Raw genomic sequence first — 20,105 nt, 5'->3', positions numbered from 1 at the left:
CCCATATAATTTCAGTATTTAAAACGCTGATCTCTCCCTGCTTATGGGTGTGTATACTAAGCAAAATCTCTGTCCTGGGAGTCACTCGAGCCAGGCACTCTGAGTCATGCTTGGGTTGAACATTTTCATAAGTCTGAAAGGCTTCATACATGAGACAAACCAACTCCAGGTGGCAGACATCTTCCACATAAAACGCATTTGGGGGGGCGTTAAAATTTCAACGGCCATAACTCATGTCACCCAGTACAAAGCTCATACTTTTACATGGAAGATTTGAAAGCATAGTTAGGTGATTGAGTCATTGATGTATGAAGGCTGATATTAAGGGGAGGGGAAGAGTTTCAAACCTTGAAATATGAGATACCCAAAATCATCAGGCAGATGAAAGTGGATTACATCACACTGTGCAATGCTGACTGGTCGGGAAGTGTTGATTTTGTATCGCAGCAACTCTGACAGAAATTCCAGGTGCAAAGCAAGCCACGGATTCATATTAATGCGCTCGTTCTAATTAATCATCTATACAGCTAATTCACAGAGACTTGTATGGATAATGCTCCACATAACCTAAGGCTAATAATATATTTGTTTCAAGAGTGTTCAACAAAGACGTACACTTTTTGCCATGGTTAAGTGATAACAGGACGACTAACTTGTCAAACGGATGTAATTATAAATGGCTACATACAAGTATAACCTGTCTTCATTGATACTTTTTTAAATTTGTTGGCAAATTACTGTGGCACAAGAGGAATTAAATACTTGTGGGGGGTTAAACGTAACGCCACGCTGCATCAGGCCACATCGCACAACTCCATCATTGCTTATTTTCCATATTTATGTCCCAGATGGGTTTTATTTACTCATTCATTCAAACCCATTATGATCTCATGATTGCAAAATAGCACCGAGAGGACTCGTTTCCTTACCTGGGATCCTCAGGTTTAGATCGCAAACGCTTCCGACTGAGGCAACAGAAGCGGCTCGCTGGCGACGGCTGACGCTCTCACGGATTCGTCCTTCTCCTGTTACTTTCACACTGAACGGACTCCCTGTGGACGGACGGGAGAAAATTGAGAATGCCAAAAGGGAGCCGATCATACCCTTCACAAAGCACTGCTGTGTTACACGTCAGCGGAATTAAACAATCAGTGTACAGCCTTACAGTAAGTGCTGTGGCTTGGTGTATTAGCAGTGGGCTCAAGTGAAAGGACAAAACGTCACTGACTCGTGTGCATGTGTGTGTAAAGGCAGAGCATATTTCTACCAAAAAGGTCCAATCCTGTCCGGATTGGGACAGAGGACCAGGGGCAATTTAGCTTTACTACTGAGAGATTGAGGGTGGACCGAGTCAGAAAAAGCAACATTAGCTTTGTAGCTAAAGTGTATGCAGGCTGCGAGAGGGATGAAGTATACATGCACAGTGTGAAACAACTCCATTAACGTGTTTAACTTACCAGGAACATGCTCTTCAGCAAACCGAATAGACACTACATAGGTTCCAGGCTCTGTAGGACAGTAGGCAACACCACATGTCCCATCGTCCATGTCTTCTGTCTGAATGTCCACCTTACTTGGGCCTTCAACGGAAAGAGCCAGTCCTCCATAACCTTGGCGTACAGAAGAGCAGTATTAAGTCATTAGTATTTACAATTGGACCAGTTTACGAACACGAGAACACGCAGAAACACTCGGGTCACTATTATAAAGACTGCAACTAGAATGTCCCATTTTACAATATATATAAAATGTTATGAATTACGTCTACTTTATATTTACAGAGACACTTTTTACTGTTGGAACTCTATCCTGCCCAATTAAGCAGACTGGGGAGCAAAAATACAGAACTAAATTAGGAAAATAAAAAATATATATTTAAAAAAAAAAAAAAAAAAAAGACATTTTGGCAGAAAAGCTGCATTTGTTCACTTAACGCTTAAACAGTTCACCCAAGAGACTATGCAAATTAGACTAAATTGACCATAATTACACGGCAACATTTCAAGAAGTTGACTGGGAAATGCCTGCCGTAAACTATTCCCATCAGAACTGCTCAATTAACGTCTACATCTGGCCTACTGCATATCAGGGGATAGAAAAAAACATCAGACTTCAGCATCATCCTTTTAAACATAATGCAACTTGGACTTTTTGGGTCAGAGCATCCGTTATTGTAAAGGATAGAGACTCCTACATACTTCTTGAATCACGTTCCCACCGTGTCTAAACGTATACATGTATGCTTTTTGTGTTAACCCGAAACAATAGCACAAAAGAGGATTCTTTTAGGATTTTAAAATAAAAACGCTGGAGGTCACTGTAAGAAAACAGAACGCAATATTAATAAATGAAAGTTTGAGAAAATTTGTTCGTTTCTCACCGGCGTCTCTGGTGTCCACGATAAAGTCGGCCATCTGGAACGTGCGTCCTTCTACCAGGCCCGGTCCGAAAGCTTTCACCTTGCTGGCGTTGCCGATCTCAGACTGCACCACCATGATGGAGATGGGGCTGTTGGCGACATGCCGTCCGTTCTTCTTAATGCTGACCAAGTGCTCCCCGACCTCTCTGGGAATGAAAGAAATACCTGGGGGATAAAACGAAGAGAAGCATAAGCTGTAGCACCTCAACAGAAAAGATTAAAAAGAAAAAAAAAGGACCAGGAAAGTGTAGAGTGAAGGCAGACACTGTGACCAGGATCCTATGGAATCTAACTAAAGGGGGAAGGAAGAAAAATAAATAGGTAAGATTTTCCCTCTCAGGTTGGCAGGATAAATAGATGCACCATACTTTCTACAATAATTGTTAATAGAAGTCTTATTTAAAAAGGTATAGTCAGCATATTCAGTGGACTAAAACTATTCTCAAATATACCTTGTTTCTATTCTGAATAATTGGATCAACGGAGTTATTTATACAACTGTACAGAAGTAGTGTGTGGGAATGGTCCGATTTTTTTTGAGAACAAGTATAAAGGAGAACGCCATTAACTAAAATCTTAAATCTAGCTATATTCCGACCCAAGTTATACAAAATTGATAGCAACCAGTACAATTTTCATTCTGGAAAAAATAGAAAAAAAACTATTTTATGAGCTCCTCATACCAATATGGTTGTTCGGCTGCCTCTTGAGGAGACAGGGCTCATCACGGCCTGAGGGAGCTTTGATGCTGGCAGTGAGCTGACTGAGGTCCGTCTCTGTGATGTCCAGTGCGAAGTCGGCAGCTGAGCCCAGCTTCACATGAGACCTCCTCTTGTTGTCCTCTGCAAACAAGACCAAAAACAGCCAGTACCTCAGACGAGTAAGCCATTTATTTCATTACATAGGATGAATTTAATTACACCCAAAATGGTGTGACTGAGAATAGAAAGCAGTACACTACTACACATGCAGCGCCTGGCCAAATAAAATAAAGGGGGGGGGGGGGGGGAAGAGTTTGTCTATAATGTGTTATAAAAGCTGCTTAAAAGATCATTTAATACAGTCATTTAATTAATGTATTATTGCTATTATTCAGGTGAATAAACCAATATCTCCTTCCTGTTACTTATACATGCTTATAAACAGTATACTTTTTTTAAATAGATGAACGCATATTCAAACAGGCCTCTCTCTCTCTCTCTATATATATATATATATATATATATATATATATATATATATATATATATATATATATATATATATATATATATATATATATATATATATATATATGCAGGCACACTTTCACATATACACACTGACATGCATGTTATTCATCCATTTGTTTTTATTTATTTTATAATATTACTTTACCATTTTGACCACAACGTAACATTGTTTAGGTGGAGGCATTAAATAAGTCCTCATGGTGTTTCTGCCTCTCCCTGCACTGTATATTTGTATTACTACTATTTTTCTTCATGTACATTTTGCAAAAAAAAAACCAAAAGAAGGAAGAAAGGTCCTCACCTGTGATCCTGGCAGTAAAGGGGCTGCCAGCTATGTGCTTGTCATTATAACGCACCAGAATGTTGTAATCTCCAGGCAGTGCAGGAAGATACGTGACTGTACAAGTGCCATCCTTGTTGTCAACGCAACTGATCTCTGCCTTTGATGGGCCTTCAACAGCCAAATCAAGGCCACCTATGCCAAAATTATACGCTTCATCAGTTCAGGAACTAAAACAGAGCACTACAATTATGAACAGATCTCCATCCATCCTCTGCACCGTTTATCCTACACAGGGCCTACCCCATGGGACTCCCAGCACAATCCAACATACATTCTCATGCACACCGTTTAGACATGCCAATCAGCCTATAATGCATGTCTTCAGACTGAGGGAGGAAGCCAGAGTACCCGGAGGAAACCCCCGAAGCACAGTGAGAATGTGCAAACTCCGCACGCACAGGGTGGAGGTGGGAATCGAACCCCAAACCCCGGAGGTGCTCCCCTATCTGACAGACATTCTCCCTTTATTTTATTTATAAAATTATATTATTTATATTTATATATATATATATATATATATATATATATATATATATATATATATATATATATATATATATATATAAATTTGATTTTATTATTCCTTTTATATTTAAATTGTATTTTATTATTTAACTTTACTATTTATGTGATTTTATATTATATTTCATGCATCATATAGACAAACATTAATGTACTGATGCCCACCTTCTGCAGCATCCTCAGTATAAATGGTGAAAGTAGCTGGTTTGTTAGCGATGCCGTACACAAGGCCCGGTCCGTACGCAGTCACGTTGGGACTATTAGCATTGTTGACGTAGAACTGTAGAGGACTCTCTGTGGAGGAAAAACACACACTTGTAGAGGCTGGCACTGATTTATGACCAGCTGAAAAAACAAACAAAAAGACATAACTTCGCAGCCATTCCATGTCATGTTCAAGTAATCATTTTGGCTTGTGCTTTACCCCAAGGTGAACTACATCCTATGCACACATGAAGTGCTCAAAAGCACAAGCTATTACATATAGAGGTGAGGCAATACTCTACTAGCTACTGTTAGATTTCACAACAGTTTCTTACAAAATGACACGGCATGATGCCATTTTTTCCTGGGGGGACTGCAAAGGAAAAAAAAAAAAAAACAAACCAAAAAACATTAACAGTATAGTGTAACATTTGAGCAGAGTGAACAACAGACAATGGGCATTTTTATCTAGGTGCACGGATAATGCTGAACAGGATATCCACATGTGTAATTAGCCTTGAGTCATCTTTTATCCTGGGGCAAAATGGAGGAATGGTGACTCGCATGATTACTGCCTTATATGGTAGCATAGCTATAGGTAAGGCTCGTCTTATTGACTTTTGGTAGGACTGAATTGATTCACTCTACAAGCATAATGCACGAGACTTAATACCTGCTGTGACCACTGACAGATGTGGATTAGTGACTGGATAACGTCATAGCTGCCTTTTATGCAAGCCCCAGCATGAGGATACTTGCCTGACTCACAGTTCCCATACTACACCAAAGCTGCATGAATTCCCCGAGCTTGATGCAGTCATACAAGAGATTTTGCACTATGCCAAAATAAATCATGAAAGGTGATTGTTTTCAACTCCCTTTCAACCTCGATGCCCATGTTTGTTGTTGAGCCCACACACAGGAAGAAAGCCGATAGGGCATTAATTATGGACGAGAACGCTGATCCTCAGCAGGTCAGAGCTGCGTGCTCTTTGTGCATGCTGTTGGTTTTTAAAAATGGACTTGTGTGCATTTTTAGCTCCAAGACACTCCCTCACCCTTTTACCTGGTATATGGGCGCCGTTGTATTTGATGTGCATCTCATGAAGTCCTGCCTCTGTAGGAGCGTATTTCACAGTGACCGTCCCGTCCTTGTTGTCGATGATCTCAGGCTGATCTGTTTTGCCCGACGGCATGTGAACTTCGCCTGGATATGAAAAGCGGAGTTAAATACTGTACTGACTCTGTAATCAGTTATAAAATGAGGTTCTGGAGATTCTCCATTCTATTGAACACTTTAGGGATGGAACAAGATGAACATTTCACACTAAACTGGCAAACCTGCATGACTTGGGTTATGGTGTAAGAATAGGAAATATCCAGGTCCAGAAAAGCAGCTCAGTTGAATGAATAGTGCCAACTGTTACCTTTTAATAATTAACCATTAATGATTCATTTACATCTATAAATAAGACCAATGTTTTGTTTCATAGTGGCTCTCTCTGTTACCGCATTGACTCTAAACAGATGAGACCTCAGGTTTGAATCAAACACGAGCAGAATGAACGCATGCTTCTTTGGTCAGTCATCTATAAACATTCAGTTTTCATTATCCATGTTTATATTTATTTCTTTAAAACAAGTCATGATGCAAGTTTGCAAACCAGACCAGAGTGTAAATAAAATGAAGGTCTAAAAAAAACTGCACTTTCTGAACCAATGTCTCTAGCCCCATCTCTAGCTAGCTAGATAGATAATCTATTGTTAGTCTCTGGTTTGTATGGTCGTAATGGAGGATCTCTTACAGAAGCCGTGCTAGTTCAAGTTTTGAAAACTAATATCGTTGAACAAACGCCAGTTTGGTTTTTCCATATGTATATCAGCTTTGACAGTATTTTTTTTTTTTTTTTTGCAGTAACACTTTCATAAAATGTTTTAGAGGGGACAGACCTCAAGAGGGATCGCATTCCTACAGAATGTAAGTAAACTGCCCCCCCCCCAAAAAAAAGGTATGTTGACACTCATTTCATCACATCCTAAAGCTCATACAGTATCCAACTGTCCATCAATCATGAGTGGCCTTTTGTCACTACTCCTAATCCTAGATATTGCATACAACTCTAATGTCACCTGACAAGATTTGACAAAGATATTTTTAATAATTTGTCTAACGGTGCTTAATAATAGATGTCATTTTTATGAATGTTTTATGAACTGGAGCCCTTTTCTCTCCACTCCGATGCGACATTGCATAAAACCTGTAACATCACCTGACGAGTTTTGACATAAGCCTTTCAAAAAGCCTCTTACACCATTTTATACAAGCTTAAATGTAACAGTTATGAATGTGTTAAAGTTCATATGCAAGTACCCTTTATTTGAAGTGTTCATCCTGCAACAATTCCAGTATCTACAAGGTGTCCCAAAAGTCTGATGTGGGATGTGAACATCCCAGAATGTGCTTGTTAAGAGATCCTAAACGATCTGTACCTACTCTGGAATTGAACTTGTTTCTCACCTGTAATTTCCCCCTTGCTTAAGGTGAAGGGGATCACCATGTCGAAAGGCCGGAAGCCAGTGCCGTTCATACTGCTCACCGGAACGTAGGTGCCATCCATGACCTATGCAGTGGGAAGAAGCGGGAAATTAAAAAGGAGACTTAGGATTCGTAGACGGGCTCCAGAACAACAAGAGTCTATCGATACATCTCCATTCTCAGAAAGCAGCAACTCTGTTTGAAAAATGAATGTGAACAGCAGAAGAGCAGGAAGAGAAGAGAGAGTGTGTTCTGTGATTCAGCTGCAGCAGAAACATGCATTGGACACGTAAATGGAGTGACAGGGGGGTAAGGAAACAGTGCATCAAACTCCCAGCACACCTGCAAGAGTCATGACAAGATTCTGAAGAGAGAAAGAATGAAGCAGATAAAACACTTGTAACTGTAAAAACTGAGCTGGGCAGACTCTAGTATTATAAGAAATGTGGTGTTGTGCCGTTGATTAAAAATTCAGATGAGACAGCATGTATGGAGATTAACCGTGGCGTTTAAATGGAGGTAAAACGTTGAAAGACTAAATGAATGAAATTTCCAGTCCTCATACACACACAGTATGTACAGTACTACACGGTTATCTTTAAAGTAGACTAATTGTAGTTACTATCTGGGCCACAAATTACTGAGCCCCAGATTTAGTTCCAAACAAAACCAAGACCCTTTAAAAAGGCCTGTGATCATGTTTTCTCAGGCTCCAGCATGAAAGAAAAATATACTAGCATAGAGGTTTCCAAGGAAATTCAGCCATGGAAGAGAACAGAGTCTCGATTCAGGAATTGGAAAGGAGATGAGCCGTGAGCGCACAGCCATTTCCTGAAAAGAACCATGTCAAAACAAGGCAGACCTGCATGAAAATCATTTCCATTACAAAGGAGAACATGAGTAATGGGAAAAGAAAGAGAGAGATGAAATAGTGTGCGTATCTAGCCAGGCCGGAGGTCAGCACACAGGCCGAAAAGAGGAAGTGGTGACGGCAGTAGTGCGTCCGGGGCTCCCCTAGTAAAGTAGCGAGGAGAGATGGATGAGAAGGACGAGGGAGTGTGGGGTGTATGTGTACCCAGGGCTGGAAGCCGGCGTCTGGAGCAACTTGATTCTGCTGGACTGACTGCTGCTGCAGCAAAGGAGCCTCATCAGTAGCCTGGGAAATGAGAGCACAGGTTACACACACGGCACTTTGGAACGAGAAAACCATACGTGCTGTGAAATGACACTGCAATTTTACAGTCAGTATAAATCTGCAATTTTGGTCATTTTAACCCCCCCTCAAAAAAAAAAAAAAAAAAAAGTCACATGACTCATCTTGGCCCAAATCCACAGTAATTTTGAATAACTTCAAGCTCCATGTGTTCATTTCTGCGATCAAATCTGCTAGCATCACGTGCGAGTTTTACTGAATTAAAACAAGCTATTACAGTCTTTTTGCTTAACAGTTTCATGTTTAAACGCAGGGCCCATAGACCAGCGCAATCTGAAGAAAGGATTTACACTCCGATCCAATACCAGAGTAAATTGTTTTCAAACTCGCAGCATTCAAAAGAATGAAGCATTTCCAAATGCATGTATTATCGTGATCGATCATTGCCGTCACTTGTGTATTCATCCCTATATAAACTGACTAAAAGATTTATAAACAGATGTTTCCAGATGTTTTCCGCTTTACAGTTTCCACACACGCTCTATCTACAGGGATGTGCTGCTATTGGTAGCTGATACTCACCATGACTTTGAAAGGGCTGTGAGGGATATTTTCTCCACCGAATCGCACGTAGATGACGTAGGTTCCTGGCTTTGGCGCGGTATAGAAGATGTCGAAGGTACCGTCCTCGTTCTCGATGACCTCTGCCTCCACCTCGGTCCCATCAGGCGTGATGATGATGCAGGAGACCTTCCCTTTCCCTGCGCCTTTTGTGTTCACCACGAAGCCCACCTCTTCTCCGATGCCGATGGTGGGCCCGATGCCAGGGCCTGCAAAACGGATCAAATGGAAAGAATCTCGTCACATGACTATTACTGATACTACATTGAGAAACCTGATGATACATTTAAAGATATGTCGTCAATGGTTTTTGAAAAATTCTATATTCTTTGGGGGTTTTTGTTTATTTTTGCTGAGGTTTAGTCTTACCAGTGACCGTGCACTTGCTAGCATCGCCTGTAGTAGTTGCCCGCACTCTATATGGAGAAGTCGGGATCTCGTCGCCTCCGTATTTGATGACGATGGTGTACCGCCCCACTTTGTCCGGCACATAGGACACCTTGTACGTCCCGTCCTGGTAATCCTGAACGCTGAGCTTCTTCGGTTTTCCGTCCTTATCCTGAAGAATCAAATTTGCACGTCAGCACAGATGTGTTTATTCTCAAACTGTCGAGAGAAGAGTAGCGTCAGGATGACTAAGATCAGGAGAAAACTCGCAGAGAAGCAGGACGATTCCTCGAGCCAGGGAGCGCAGAGCTCCAGGTGTGAACCGAGCTCGGCACAAGTTCGCAAACAAGGATACGAGCACAGCTTTGGCTAGATTACAACCTCTATAATCATGCAGTAGTGCTTCATCGCTTTCCAGACAGTGAAGGAGGGTGGGGGGTGAGAAGGCCCATTTCTCTAGTGGAAATTATTCAAAAACACATCTGCTTAAAAAAGACTGCATTTGGCTTTAATAAGACATCAATTTCACTTACTACTGGTCCATTATACTAATCCCGGGATGTCTTTTTGGACCTAGAGCAGCAATTTAAACGGACAAGCAATGTGGTCATTTCTCAAAACAAGTCCAGAGGAGCTTAAACAGTAGAGATGATGAACACCAAACACTGCGAGTCCATAGCATGCAGTAGTCTAAAAATGATTAGTGCTTGAAATTAAATGTACTGGAAATTAGTCGAGTCTTTTTATTTCAATTACACCAACAAGTCAGACCTTCTGGCTCTCTCGAGTCGGGTATTTTGTGTGTTACACTAAGCATGGCCAAGAACCGCCTACCTTAAATGGAAGAGGCCATTTGAAAAGGAGACAATTCAAAACAGCCAACTATGTTTACTTTCCATTAACTCCAAGTACTGTAATATCTTATCCAGTGGCTAGATCTTATAAATAAATAACAACAAGATAAATAAATTCAATAGATAGATTGATCAATGTTACAATATGCCTTTCTGAGATTGTGATATGCAACAAAAGTTATCACAACCTGAATACAAGCTGGAGTCTGGTGTGATGGCAACATTTTATACTAAATCTTGAATATTTTTACAGATTTTTATTTCACCTTTTCAGTGTTGAATGTTTAATTATTCATCAATTAAAATGTACCTTTTTTTAAAATAAGGTATGAAAAATAAGTAACATACCATTTTATTTGTAGACATAAAAAAATATATTTAACCATTAAAAAAACATTACATTATGTATAATACATACTGAATAATTTCTCAATAATATATTACCACATATAATATTTTGGTCTCATTTGTTTAATTGGGCTCTCAGTCTACTTTTAGGATTTGTGTGACCTAAAATCTGATGTTTTAGGTCATTTATGCAGATAGAGAAAATTCACAAACTACCATGCGCCACTGCAGAGAGAACACGTACATCACGGCAGAAAACTCTGCCTTCTTTTCAATCTGTGAGGATTAGTAGTTTTCCACACTGGGGCTTACTCACCGTTATCTCGACCGATAGCTGGCCCTCGCCCGCGTCCTTGGCATCGATGGTGAACTCCACAGGAAGGCTGGCAGGCAGGCTCGTAGTCAGTCCCGGCCCGCTGGCACGAACCTTGCTGGCATCGTGTGTGGGCAGAACACGCAGTTTAAACGGGCTGAAAAAGGCAAAGTGTGGAAAGGTGATTACAGGTTACAAGCTATAGCATACTGAATGCAAGTTTTGGAAAACGGTCATGCTACCTGCGTGGAATCTCTTCCTCAGCATACTTGACTGCTACAGAGTACGGTCCTTCCACAGAAGGCGTGTACGCTACAGTGTGTGTTCCATCTCCGTTATCCTTTACCTGAACTGGCTCAGCCACGCCTGAACAGAAGCAATGATTAAATAAATTAGATGTCTAGTCAGGCTTTACTCATACAGATCATATACTCAATGTACAATATGCTAAGAAATTTCTCTCTTCCTCCTTTAACACACACACACACATACATAAACTGTTCACCTTTAGGACCGGTTACAGCTACAGACAGTGGTGCTATTCCAGCCTTGCTGCAGTCCACGGTGAAAGACTGAGGGATCTTGGCACGAACACCTGAACCCACTCCAGACCCAGAGAGCTTCACTTTACTGGAGTCCACCACGTCCTTCACTGGCACTCTGAACGGACTTCCTGAATAGGGAATTTAAAAAAAGGACGACAGACTGAATATCAAAAATGAAGCTACATTTAATAAGCGATGTGTTTCCCTGAGCTTAGAACCGACCATAAACAAAGTAACCAGATACATTTACCTTGACACAGTGAGCATGTCACGTCAGCGCATCTCTCAAGCAGGAAAATAAGTCAAGACAAGAGAACGGCCAAAACGTTACTAATACGAGAGGGGGGAGGGGGCGGGACTTTCAGGGAGTGTCTTAATATCTGAGCATTCAGAACACCTACAGAAATGTCCATCAATCTAAATTCATTCGTCACTTGGCTTACGCAGCAATTGAATTGTTAACTAATATCCTTGAAATTAAGTAGCTTTCATTCTGCAAATTGACCACCAAGGATAGAAAAAGGCACTACATCAGACATTTATAGAACAACAAGTTGTGAGCTAAGACTTTACCATAGAACTAAATTAAGGCCCGAGATAAAGTTGAGCGAGAAGCGGGATTCTGTTTATTGAAAGGTTTGTCGATCACAGTCAAGCCTGCAAATTAAAAAATTTAAAAGGGGGGGTGGGGGGAGAGAAGATGCTTCATTTTGTTTGTACTGAACCTGACAAAACACTTGTCCATCATACAACTCATACAGATCAACATGAATCCTAAATTATACACAAGTGCATTTCATACAAGGTTCTATTTGTTATTTCTTTTAGTATTTATAGGAACGCTGCAGTAACGGTACGAACACCATATGTGGCGTTTGTGATCCTTACAAAAAAACACCTGACACCAGTCCACTGCAGGACCATATATACCTGGAATGTGCTGTCCTCCATATGTAATGTTCACATCATAAGGTCCTGGAGCGTAAGGAGTGTACTCCACATCGCAGCTTCCATCCTTGTTGTCTATGCAGGACATCTTGGACTCTGACGGACCCTCGACCGTGATGCCCAGGCCGCCAATACCAGCTCCTCTGTGTAATCAGACACAATGTCAGATCTTAACTGCTCTGTAATTGGACCTTGTAATTTTTGGGGGGGTAATTTCTTAGTGTTCATATAACAATTAAATGAACTCAGAACAGAAGTTTTAAAAAGTAATAAATTTAAAAACTGCTGCTTTAAAGTTTAGATCTAGAAACATTGAGATGCAAACTTAGAGCAGCAGTTTGCAAGACCAAAAAATTATTATTTTTTTAAATATTAAAAAGGGGTGAGGCACCTTGTGATGATCGAGAACTTGTTGGGTTTGTCAGTTAGCCCTTCCTCCAATCCAGGGCCTTCAGCTACAACCCGAGTGGGATCACAACCCTCGCTTACCGCTACCTGGAAGGGGCTCTTAGGCAGAGGAGTCTCATCATAGAGTACCTCCACAGCATGAACACCTAACAAGCAACAATACATTATGAGCTTACTACAACACATAAAAACACTCACTAACAGCTAGGCATCATCTTTAACTCATCTGAACATAAACATGGCAAGGTGGAATATATTCTGAGCAATAATGAGAGTACAAGATCATGCTTTGGACTGTACCATTCTCAAACGGAGTGTACTCCACTACATAAGTGCCATCGCCCTGATCAGCAATGGCGCAGTCTGTGGTAGCGCCGGATGGGTTCTTAACCTGAGCTTTAATGTGCTGCCCTCCCGCTTTGGTCAAAGCCCGAGCATCGACGGTGAAGTCGGTGGTAGCCTCCCTGAAGATGCCTGCAGGGTGAAAAAGGGAAAGTGCTCAACTCTAAACCAAATAATTTTTAGAGGAACGAGTTAAAAGAGAAAACAGGCATGAGAACAACCCACAAAAGATAAGTGTCTATTCTAAAAGGTAATCTTCATAAATGTGTGTCATTATTCTTATGCTTTGAAGGATAACTAATCTTTCAGAGATTTTTTTGGAAACTCTAGATGCCAATGTATAATGAGACATGGAGATGTTCGGACATGTCTGTATAATAAAAGAGCCGGTTAGGGGAAAGAAGGCGAGTCTGAATGAGATGCCATGGAAACCAGGAAAATATTGAGATTTCAAAAGGCAAGGCAATGCATGTGAAATCAGAAATCTGATTCAAACATGAAAAACGGAAATACCTTCTCCAGCCACTCCTGGTCCAAACACCTTCACCTTGCTGGTGTCAACTGCTGGATCCACCACCACTTTGGCAGGGAAGTTTGGAACGGTCTTCCCTCCATACTTTAGCATCAGTGTGTACATGCCTGCTGACAGAGGCACGTAGGTCACCGTGTAAGTGCCATCCTTGTTGTCCAGCACGTCAGTCTTAGCCTTGGAGCCTGCATCGGACGCAGCCTCCAACGTCAACCGTCCAGGCCCGGCTTTGGCACAGTCCACGTTGAGCACGCTGACCTCGCCCACTTTCCCGCGTTTCAGGCCTGAACCTGACGCCACAACCTTCGTGGGGTCGAAGGGGTATTCGACGTCTGCGTGGAAAGGAGACCCGGGTATGTGGACGTTCTCGAAGAGGATGTTAACGAGATATTCACCAGGCTCGGTGGGAAGGTACGACACCGAGCACGTGCAGTCACCGTTGTCCGAACACTCGATTTTGGCTTCAGTTGGCCCTTCTACGGTCAGACCAAGCCCACCTGTTCCAGCTCCATTGGTGTCGATCGTGAATTCCGCAGGATTCCCGACCAAACCTCCTTTCAACCCTGGACCGTAAGCTTTGACCTGTAAAAGAACACCCAACACATTAACTCGTAGCCATCTCGCTGATCTTTACAAAGATGTCCAGAGACAACATAAAGACATGTATATGCATATATGTGCAAAAAATATGTTGCAAAAATTATGAGGACACAATGTAGTGCAAGTTCTGAGATACATCCATGATAGAGTATTTTTTTTTTTTAAATCACAAATGATGCATTAGATTTTTGTGGGATTAAATATAATAATTCACCTTGCTGGGATCAGGAGGCAACATGGCCTCCACATGGAAGGGGCTCCCTGGCACTGGGTTGCCATCATAGAGGACCTCTACAGCGTAGGCACCTTCCTCTTTTGGGATGTACTTGACGAGGCTGGCTCCTTTACCAAGCTGTGGCTCCACAACACACGGCACAGACTTGCCTGTTGGTCCAGTAATCCGAGCTTCCAGTTTGCCGCGACCGCCTGCTTCTTTAGCACCCACTACAAATTCCTGATCCTGGCCGACCTCCACTCCTGAAACGGTCAGAATTGATATATTGTATAAAATAATTTACATCAGCATCAAACTACTGGAGCCTGCTGATGTAAAGCATTGCTTCATTTTACAAAAGATACCCATTGGTCACATCTGCTCCTCCAAAAAAAAAAATATAAAAAAAATTTTTTAAAAAAACCCCACACAACTAATAAAACTTTTCTGATGCAGGAAACGAAACCTTTTTAAACACGAGTATGTAGTGAAAGTTACAGAACGGTGACCAAAACCCCCCCCCCCCCCCAAAAAAAAAATCAGACACCACATCCCTGGCAATGGAACCGGCAGTAAATAATTTAAGCACCACAAAGCCACGTGCATGTGCCAATAAGAAAACTCACTGCTTTCCAAGCCATCGACTTCAATCTTGCTGAGGTCGAGCGGTGCTGCCACTCCCACAGAAAAAGGGCTTTTAGAAATGGGGTCTCCTCCAAAAGTCACAATGATCACCATTTCACCCTGTTGGAACACAAAAACGTGAGCTGAAGAGAACATATGGATATAAATACACATTCTATTGACATACAGTCAATAGAACTGAGGGACTTGTACACAACCTTTACAAAAAGGTGCAAACATTCACTGATGCTCAAGAAAGCAACACGATACGGGGGTGTAAACTTGAACAGGATAATCGGTGTAAATTTTTAATTTGTTTAAAAGATCTTATTTTTTCAATTTAGTACCACCCCTCAGAAGCTACATAAGATAGTTACATGGTTCCCAAAAGACAAAATTTACAACGATCATCCTGCTCAAAAGTTTACACCCCCTGTGTCTTAATGTATCATGTCGCATTAATGAGTGATTGCACCTTTTGTAATAGTCATGTACAAGTCCCTCAGCTGTTCTCAGTGTGAAACGATGGATCTCAACGTCATATAGCGACTGCTGGAAAGGGCTCAAATATACAGAATATGCTGGAAAAGCAAAGAACGTGCAGGACCTGGAGGATTTTTCTGAAGAACAGTGGGCAGTTTAACGACTCAGGACAAACAAGGGACTCATGAACAACCATCACAAAGAAGAGTACTATTCTATTCTAATACTATTACAAAGAATAAGAATCAAGTGTATGTAAACTTTTGAACTGTTTTTTTTATATAAAAACAATACCTGTTGAACTGGCATGTACTTGACAGTGTAGGAATAATCATAGTTGTCGATGATCTCAAAGTCTAGCACAGCTTGTCCTTGGTTTGGACCAGAGAACTGCACATCCAGTGGTGCTTTCCCTGCTCCTTTGGTGTAAACGGTGAAATGAGTGGGCTTTCCACTCTCCACGCCTGTAGAAAGAATGCATGATTCTTAAATAGCACTAGAGTACTAAAATGTATCACCCAAAACGCAACGTGGACACAAACACCAACCTGCTCGAGCGAGCCCAGGACCCTCTGCCTTAACTTTGGACGCATCATGTGAAGGATCCACTTTGACACGGAACGGACTCGCAGGAATTTCCTACATGATACAATAAATAAATAAATAAATAAATAAATATTCCAATTCCAGTGGTTATCCGAAAGCCATAATCAATGAGCTCACTTACTTGATCTGTGAAAAGGACTTTGATGGTGAGGCGTCCAGCCCCTGGTGGGATGTATTTCACTGTAATGGTGTCGTTGGCATTGGTAATGATATCAAAATCGACGTCTTCTTCTTTATCGCTGATCACGTTGGCGTCACACTTGATACCCACACTGACATCACCTACAGCATGGGAAAGACCATTCAAATGATATAAGCACTTAAAACAAGGCATAAAATGCCATGTGCATGCATGTGTGTGTGTGTGTGTGTGTGTGTGTGTGTGTGTGTGTGTGTGTCTTTACCTTCCCCAGCTTCTGTGCAATCCACAGTGAAGTGTGTGGGCTCCTGAGCCTTCAGGCCAGTTCTCTCCACTCCTGGACCAAACACTTTCACCTTGTGAGGGTGACTGCCCTTTCCAACTTGAACCTAAGACACAGTTGTGTTCAAGTTACATTTAAGAACAAAGCTAAAAAAATGTATACAATATATAAATGATCATGTACCATTTACATAGTTTGCATGACTTTAAAGGAGCAATAAGCTGCATTTTCTCACTTCCCCTGATTACAATTCTGTGTAGGAAACAGGATATGAACTTCAACTGCAGAAAACAAAAGGCATTTCCACTGACGCATAGAGCAGCATTGTTCTGTGGAACATTTTGCAAGCATGAGTAAAAACACCACGGAACATTCACATGTTTACCTTCCGATAAATACTAAAATACTGCTACCTATTGCTCCTTTTAAAACACCATGTGCAGCTGGTTATAGAGAACCACAACAAACAAAGAAAAAATAAATAAAAAATAATAATAAAAAAAGTTATGACACATGAACCAAACAATGAGATGCAAATACAGAAAATGCCTTGCATTGAAATTTATTTCATTCGTTTATTTTATTCATTGAAATTTATTTTAAGTATACAAATATTAAATTTACAATTATTCAGTCATTAACAAGTTTCCGGAAAAAAAAAAAAAAAGTGCATTTTAATTGCAAAAGTGCTTCCTCCTAATGATTTAACAAGCAAAAATCTCAATTCGTTTATACTAATGATATTAAGATGATCAGATGCTCGAAGTTTCAGTCAGATCGATAGGCATGACATTTGAAAACGTCGTGTTTTCGCATTACATTCAGTCAAGTCTATGTAGTTGTAAACACTTCCTCGACATTCCGTTATAAGCAAATCAAACAACGTCAAAGAAATTTCAATCTTAATCGAACAGTCCGTCCAGGATTTCACAGTAGTTTTTTTTTGTTTTTTTAAAGATTGTTGCGGCCAGAAATGCTCGATATTGCTTTGGCTTTTTTTCAAAATTTGCAATTGCACGGTTTAATTTTTGAGGAAAACATGAAATACTGAAATAGCAAATGCACGGGATTGTTTTGCGTGGTGTTTCACAGTGATGTTTGTTGGTAAATGAGACCTTTTAGCTGTACTCATATTCGGGGCACATGAATCGAAGGGGGTTTTGGCTGAACGAGTGTTGTGATGATGTCACGTGACGCATTTTGGCCCAAACCTGTGCGTACCAGCTGTAATTTCGAAAATTTGCAAGCGCCTCCGAATATTGCGGAGTTTGCTTGATTGAGTTCATTTCTGCCAGAAACCACAAAATCCTGGAGGGACTGATTGAAATAGTTTAAATAAATAAAAAAAAGTTTAAAAATGTATTTCAACAAAGAAATAAAAGCAACAAACTTGACTACACAAATGCATTTGTTAGTCAGACTAAACTGCAAAAACACTCAATCAAAAAAAAAAAAGTCAATCTTTTTGTAAACAAAGCAAGATTTGTTAAAATACTAAAAAATCAATTCTATTTTATGAAAAGAAAGATCAATACCATTTTGCTCATTAATACAATTGTTAGCAAAAGTGGATTTGTTACTCCATGTAGCAGCCTCAAGCCAAGTTAAAGGATAGAAACAGAGTGACACTCCTCAATGTAGGTGGTAATAACAATGACGGGTTTGCGTTTCGGGATGTAAGGCTCCGCCAGCCCGTCCAATTCGAGCAGCTCGGACGCCATGGGGTGAGCCTTCACCTCATTCACCTTACACTCCGTTAGGTTAGTGATCTCGGCAGAGAGGTTAGTGGGAGTGGGAACTGTGGAGCTCTGGGGCTCGGGAGGGCTTACCCTGAAAGGGCTGTTAGGAACGTTGGTCCCTCCCCAGGTGACCGCCACCGTGTGTTTGATGGCGGCAGTGGGAGTGTAGGAGCAGGAGTACACGCCCTCTCCTTTACTTTTCACCTTCACGTCAATTGGCTCGCCGTCAGCGTTCTGGCATGTTAACACAAAACATGGGTGAAGATAATCTAAAGCTTTAGGACATTAGTAAACCGTGCATATATACAAATATGTTGAATATAAGGCCGTTTTGAGTTATTTGTAAAAATAAATAAATAAAATTTTAAAAAACAAAAAAAACTCACCTATAACTTTTCTTAATATTGGACTCACCTGTGCAAGGATTTTCAAAGGACCCTTTCCGGCATCTTTGGCCTCAACTGTGAACTCTGCAGGCTTGTTGATGATGCAACCAGTCTTCTCCAGACCTGGACCATAGGCTTTAACCTGAATAGATTATGAATAATAATAATGCACACTACAAATGAAAAGTTTGGAATCGATATAATATATAATGTGTATCTAGCTCATATGCGTTTCATATAACTTGTACAAATCTGGAATAAAAGGAAGATTAAACTTTCCAGAATGCTTTACAGAGTTCTCATTTTGGAATCATCTACAACACGGGACAATAACAATAACAAGCACTGCCTGTGTTGGGAAAGTGGTACTAACGAAGCCTATTTTGTACCTGGTCAGGATAGCTCGCTTTGTTGTCAGGAATGATGTAAGCCATGAACGGACTCTCTTCGATGTCCTCATCATCACACATTATATGGACGGCATACTCCCCAGGCTCAGTGGGCCAATACTTGACGTCACACGATCCGTCGTTCTGATCATCACACTCGATCCGGGCCTGAGACGGGCCCTCTATGGCAAAGCCTGCATGAAAGGCACAAAAGGATAGCTTTAATAAAAGCTTTCATAATTTGGACCTGGAAAGCCAGAAGTTACACCCTTATATTAAATAAAATAGAATTTAAAAAAAAAAAAAAAAAAAAAAAAAAAAGTTTAATAATCATTTTTACTCCAATTCTTGAAAAATTTCTTGCGTTAAATGATCAGGAGGCCATAAAAGAAAATTTAAATAAAAAAAAAACAAAAACAAACTCACCCAGCACTCCCACGTCTGTGCCAACAGACTCTACCACAAAGTCAGCAGACTTTCCCACAACACCTCCCTCCAGACCTGGGCCCCAAGCTCGGATCTTCTGCGGTCCAGCTTCAGGGCTGACCAGAACCTCAAAAGGACTAAACCAATAATGGAGTCCAGAGTCAAAAAATTTCACATGTACACACTTTGAAGTTACTTGCACTGCACTCTAACACAAACAATGTTCAGCAGCAGACACCGATTCTAGCAGCATGGCTCCAACAGAGGTCACGACCGCAGGGTGAATGTTTAACAGGGTAACGATAACCAATCCCACAGGCATGTAGGTGTGAAAGTGAGGAAGGTCCAGGTGAAAAGAGGCCAGTTGTATTAATTCAGCCTCCCCCTTCCCTTTCCCTCACTGAAGCATTTCAGCACGGTGCTGTGGGGCAGCAGTTACAGGTTTGGGCAGGAGCCTGTCAGGGCAGCCATGTATGACATCACCCCACACACATCGAGCCAATAATTCAGCC

General features: G+C 41.0%; 1 protein-coding gene across 3 annotated transcripts in view; it reads right to left on the bottom strand.

Moving 5' to 3' along the window:
* LOC128625332 (filamin-B) overlaps nucleotides 1-20,105 on the bottom strand; it is a 71,086-nt gene that overhangs the window by 11,300 nt on the left and 39,681 nt on the right. For all 3 annotated transcript variants that reach the window (XM_053653553.1, XM_053653555.1, XM_053653554.1), the window contains exons 10-37: nucleotides 19,594-19,730; nucleotides 19,168-19,361; nucleotides 18,807-18,920; nucleotides 18,483-18,626; nucleotides 16,636-16,759; nucleotides 16,353-16,513; nucleotides 16,174-16,264; nucleotides 15,920-16,089; nucleotides 15,145-15,262; nucleotides 14,519-14,781; nucleotides 13,689-14,286; nucleotides 13,134-13,307; nucleotides 12,817-12,979; nucleotides 12,408-12,568; nucleotides 11,438-11,605; nucleotides 11,175-11,298; nucleotides 10,936-11,089; nucleotides 9,400-9,589; nucleotides 8,992-9,239; nucleotides 8,332-8,412; nucleotides 7,239-7,341; nucleotides 5,787-5,927; nucleotides 4,682-4,810; nucleotides 3,953-4,126; nucleotides 3,103-3,261; nucleotides 2,381-2,584; nucleotides 1,458-1,610; nucleotides 930-1,052 (exon numbers count right to left, since the gene is read on the bottom strand). In XM_053653553.1, coding sequence (XP_053509528.1) covers nucleotides 930-1,052; nucleotides 1,458-1,610; nucleotides 2,381-2,584; nucleotides 3,103-3,261; nucleotides 3,953-4,126; nucleotides 4,682-4,810; nucleotides 5,787-5,927; nucleotides 7,239-7,341; nucleotides 8,332-8,412; nucleotides 8,992-9,239; nucleotides 9,400-9,589; nucleotides 10,936-11,089; nucleotides 11,175-11,298; nucleotides 11,438-11,605; nucleotides 12,408-12,568; nucleotides 12,817-12,979; nucleotides 13,134-13,307; nucleotides 13,689-14,286; nucleotides 14,519-14,781; nucleotides 15,145-15,262; nucleotides 15,920-16,089; nucleotides 16,174-16,264; nucleotides 16,353-16,513; nucleotides 16,636-16,759; nucleotides 18,483-18,626; nucleotides 18,807-18,920; nucleotides 19,168-19,361; nucleotides 19,594-19,730 — 4,763 coding nt within the window. The remainder of the gene's footprint in view (nucleotides 1-929; nucleotides 1,053-1,457; nucleotides 1,611-2,380; nucleotides 2,585-3,102; nucleotides 3,262-3,952; nucleotides 4,127-4,681; nucleotides 4,811-5,786; nucleotides 5,928-7,238; nucleotides 7,342-8,331; nucleotides 8,413-8,991; nucleotides 9,240-9,399; nucleotides 9,590-10,935; nucleotides 11,090-11,174; nucleotides 11,299-11,437; nucleotides 11,606-12,407; nucleotides 12,569-12,816; nucleotides 12,980-13,133; nucleotides 13,308-13,688; nucleotides 14,287-14,518; nucleotides 14,782-15,144; nucleotides 15,263-15,919; nucleotides 16,090-16,173; nucleotides 16,265-16,352; nucleotides 16,514-16,635; nucleotides 16,760-18,482; nucleotides 18,627-18,806; nucleotides 18,921-19,167; nucleotides 19,362-19,593; nucleotides 19,731-20,105) is intronic.

This window comes from Ictalurus furcatus, chromosome 21 (assembly GCF_023375685.1).
Source record: "Ictalurus furcatus strain D&B chromosome 21, Billie_1.0, whole genome shotgun sequence".
In the NCBI taxonomy this organism is placed as follows: Eukaryota; Metazoa; Chordata; class Actinopteri; order Siluriformes; family Ictaluridae; genus Ictalurus; species Ictalurus furcatus.
Note: the sequence above shows the minus strand (reverse complement) of the source record. Positions and strands in the feature narration are given on the sequence as shown.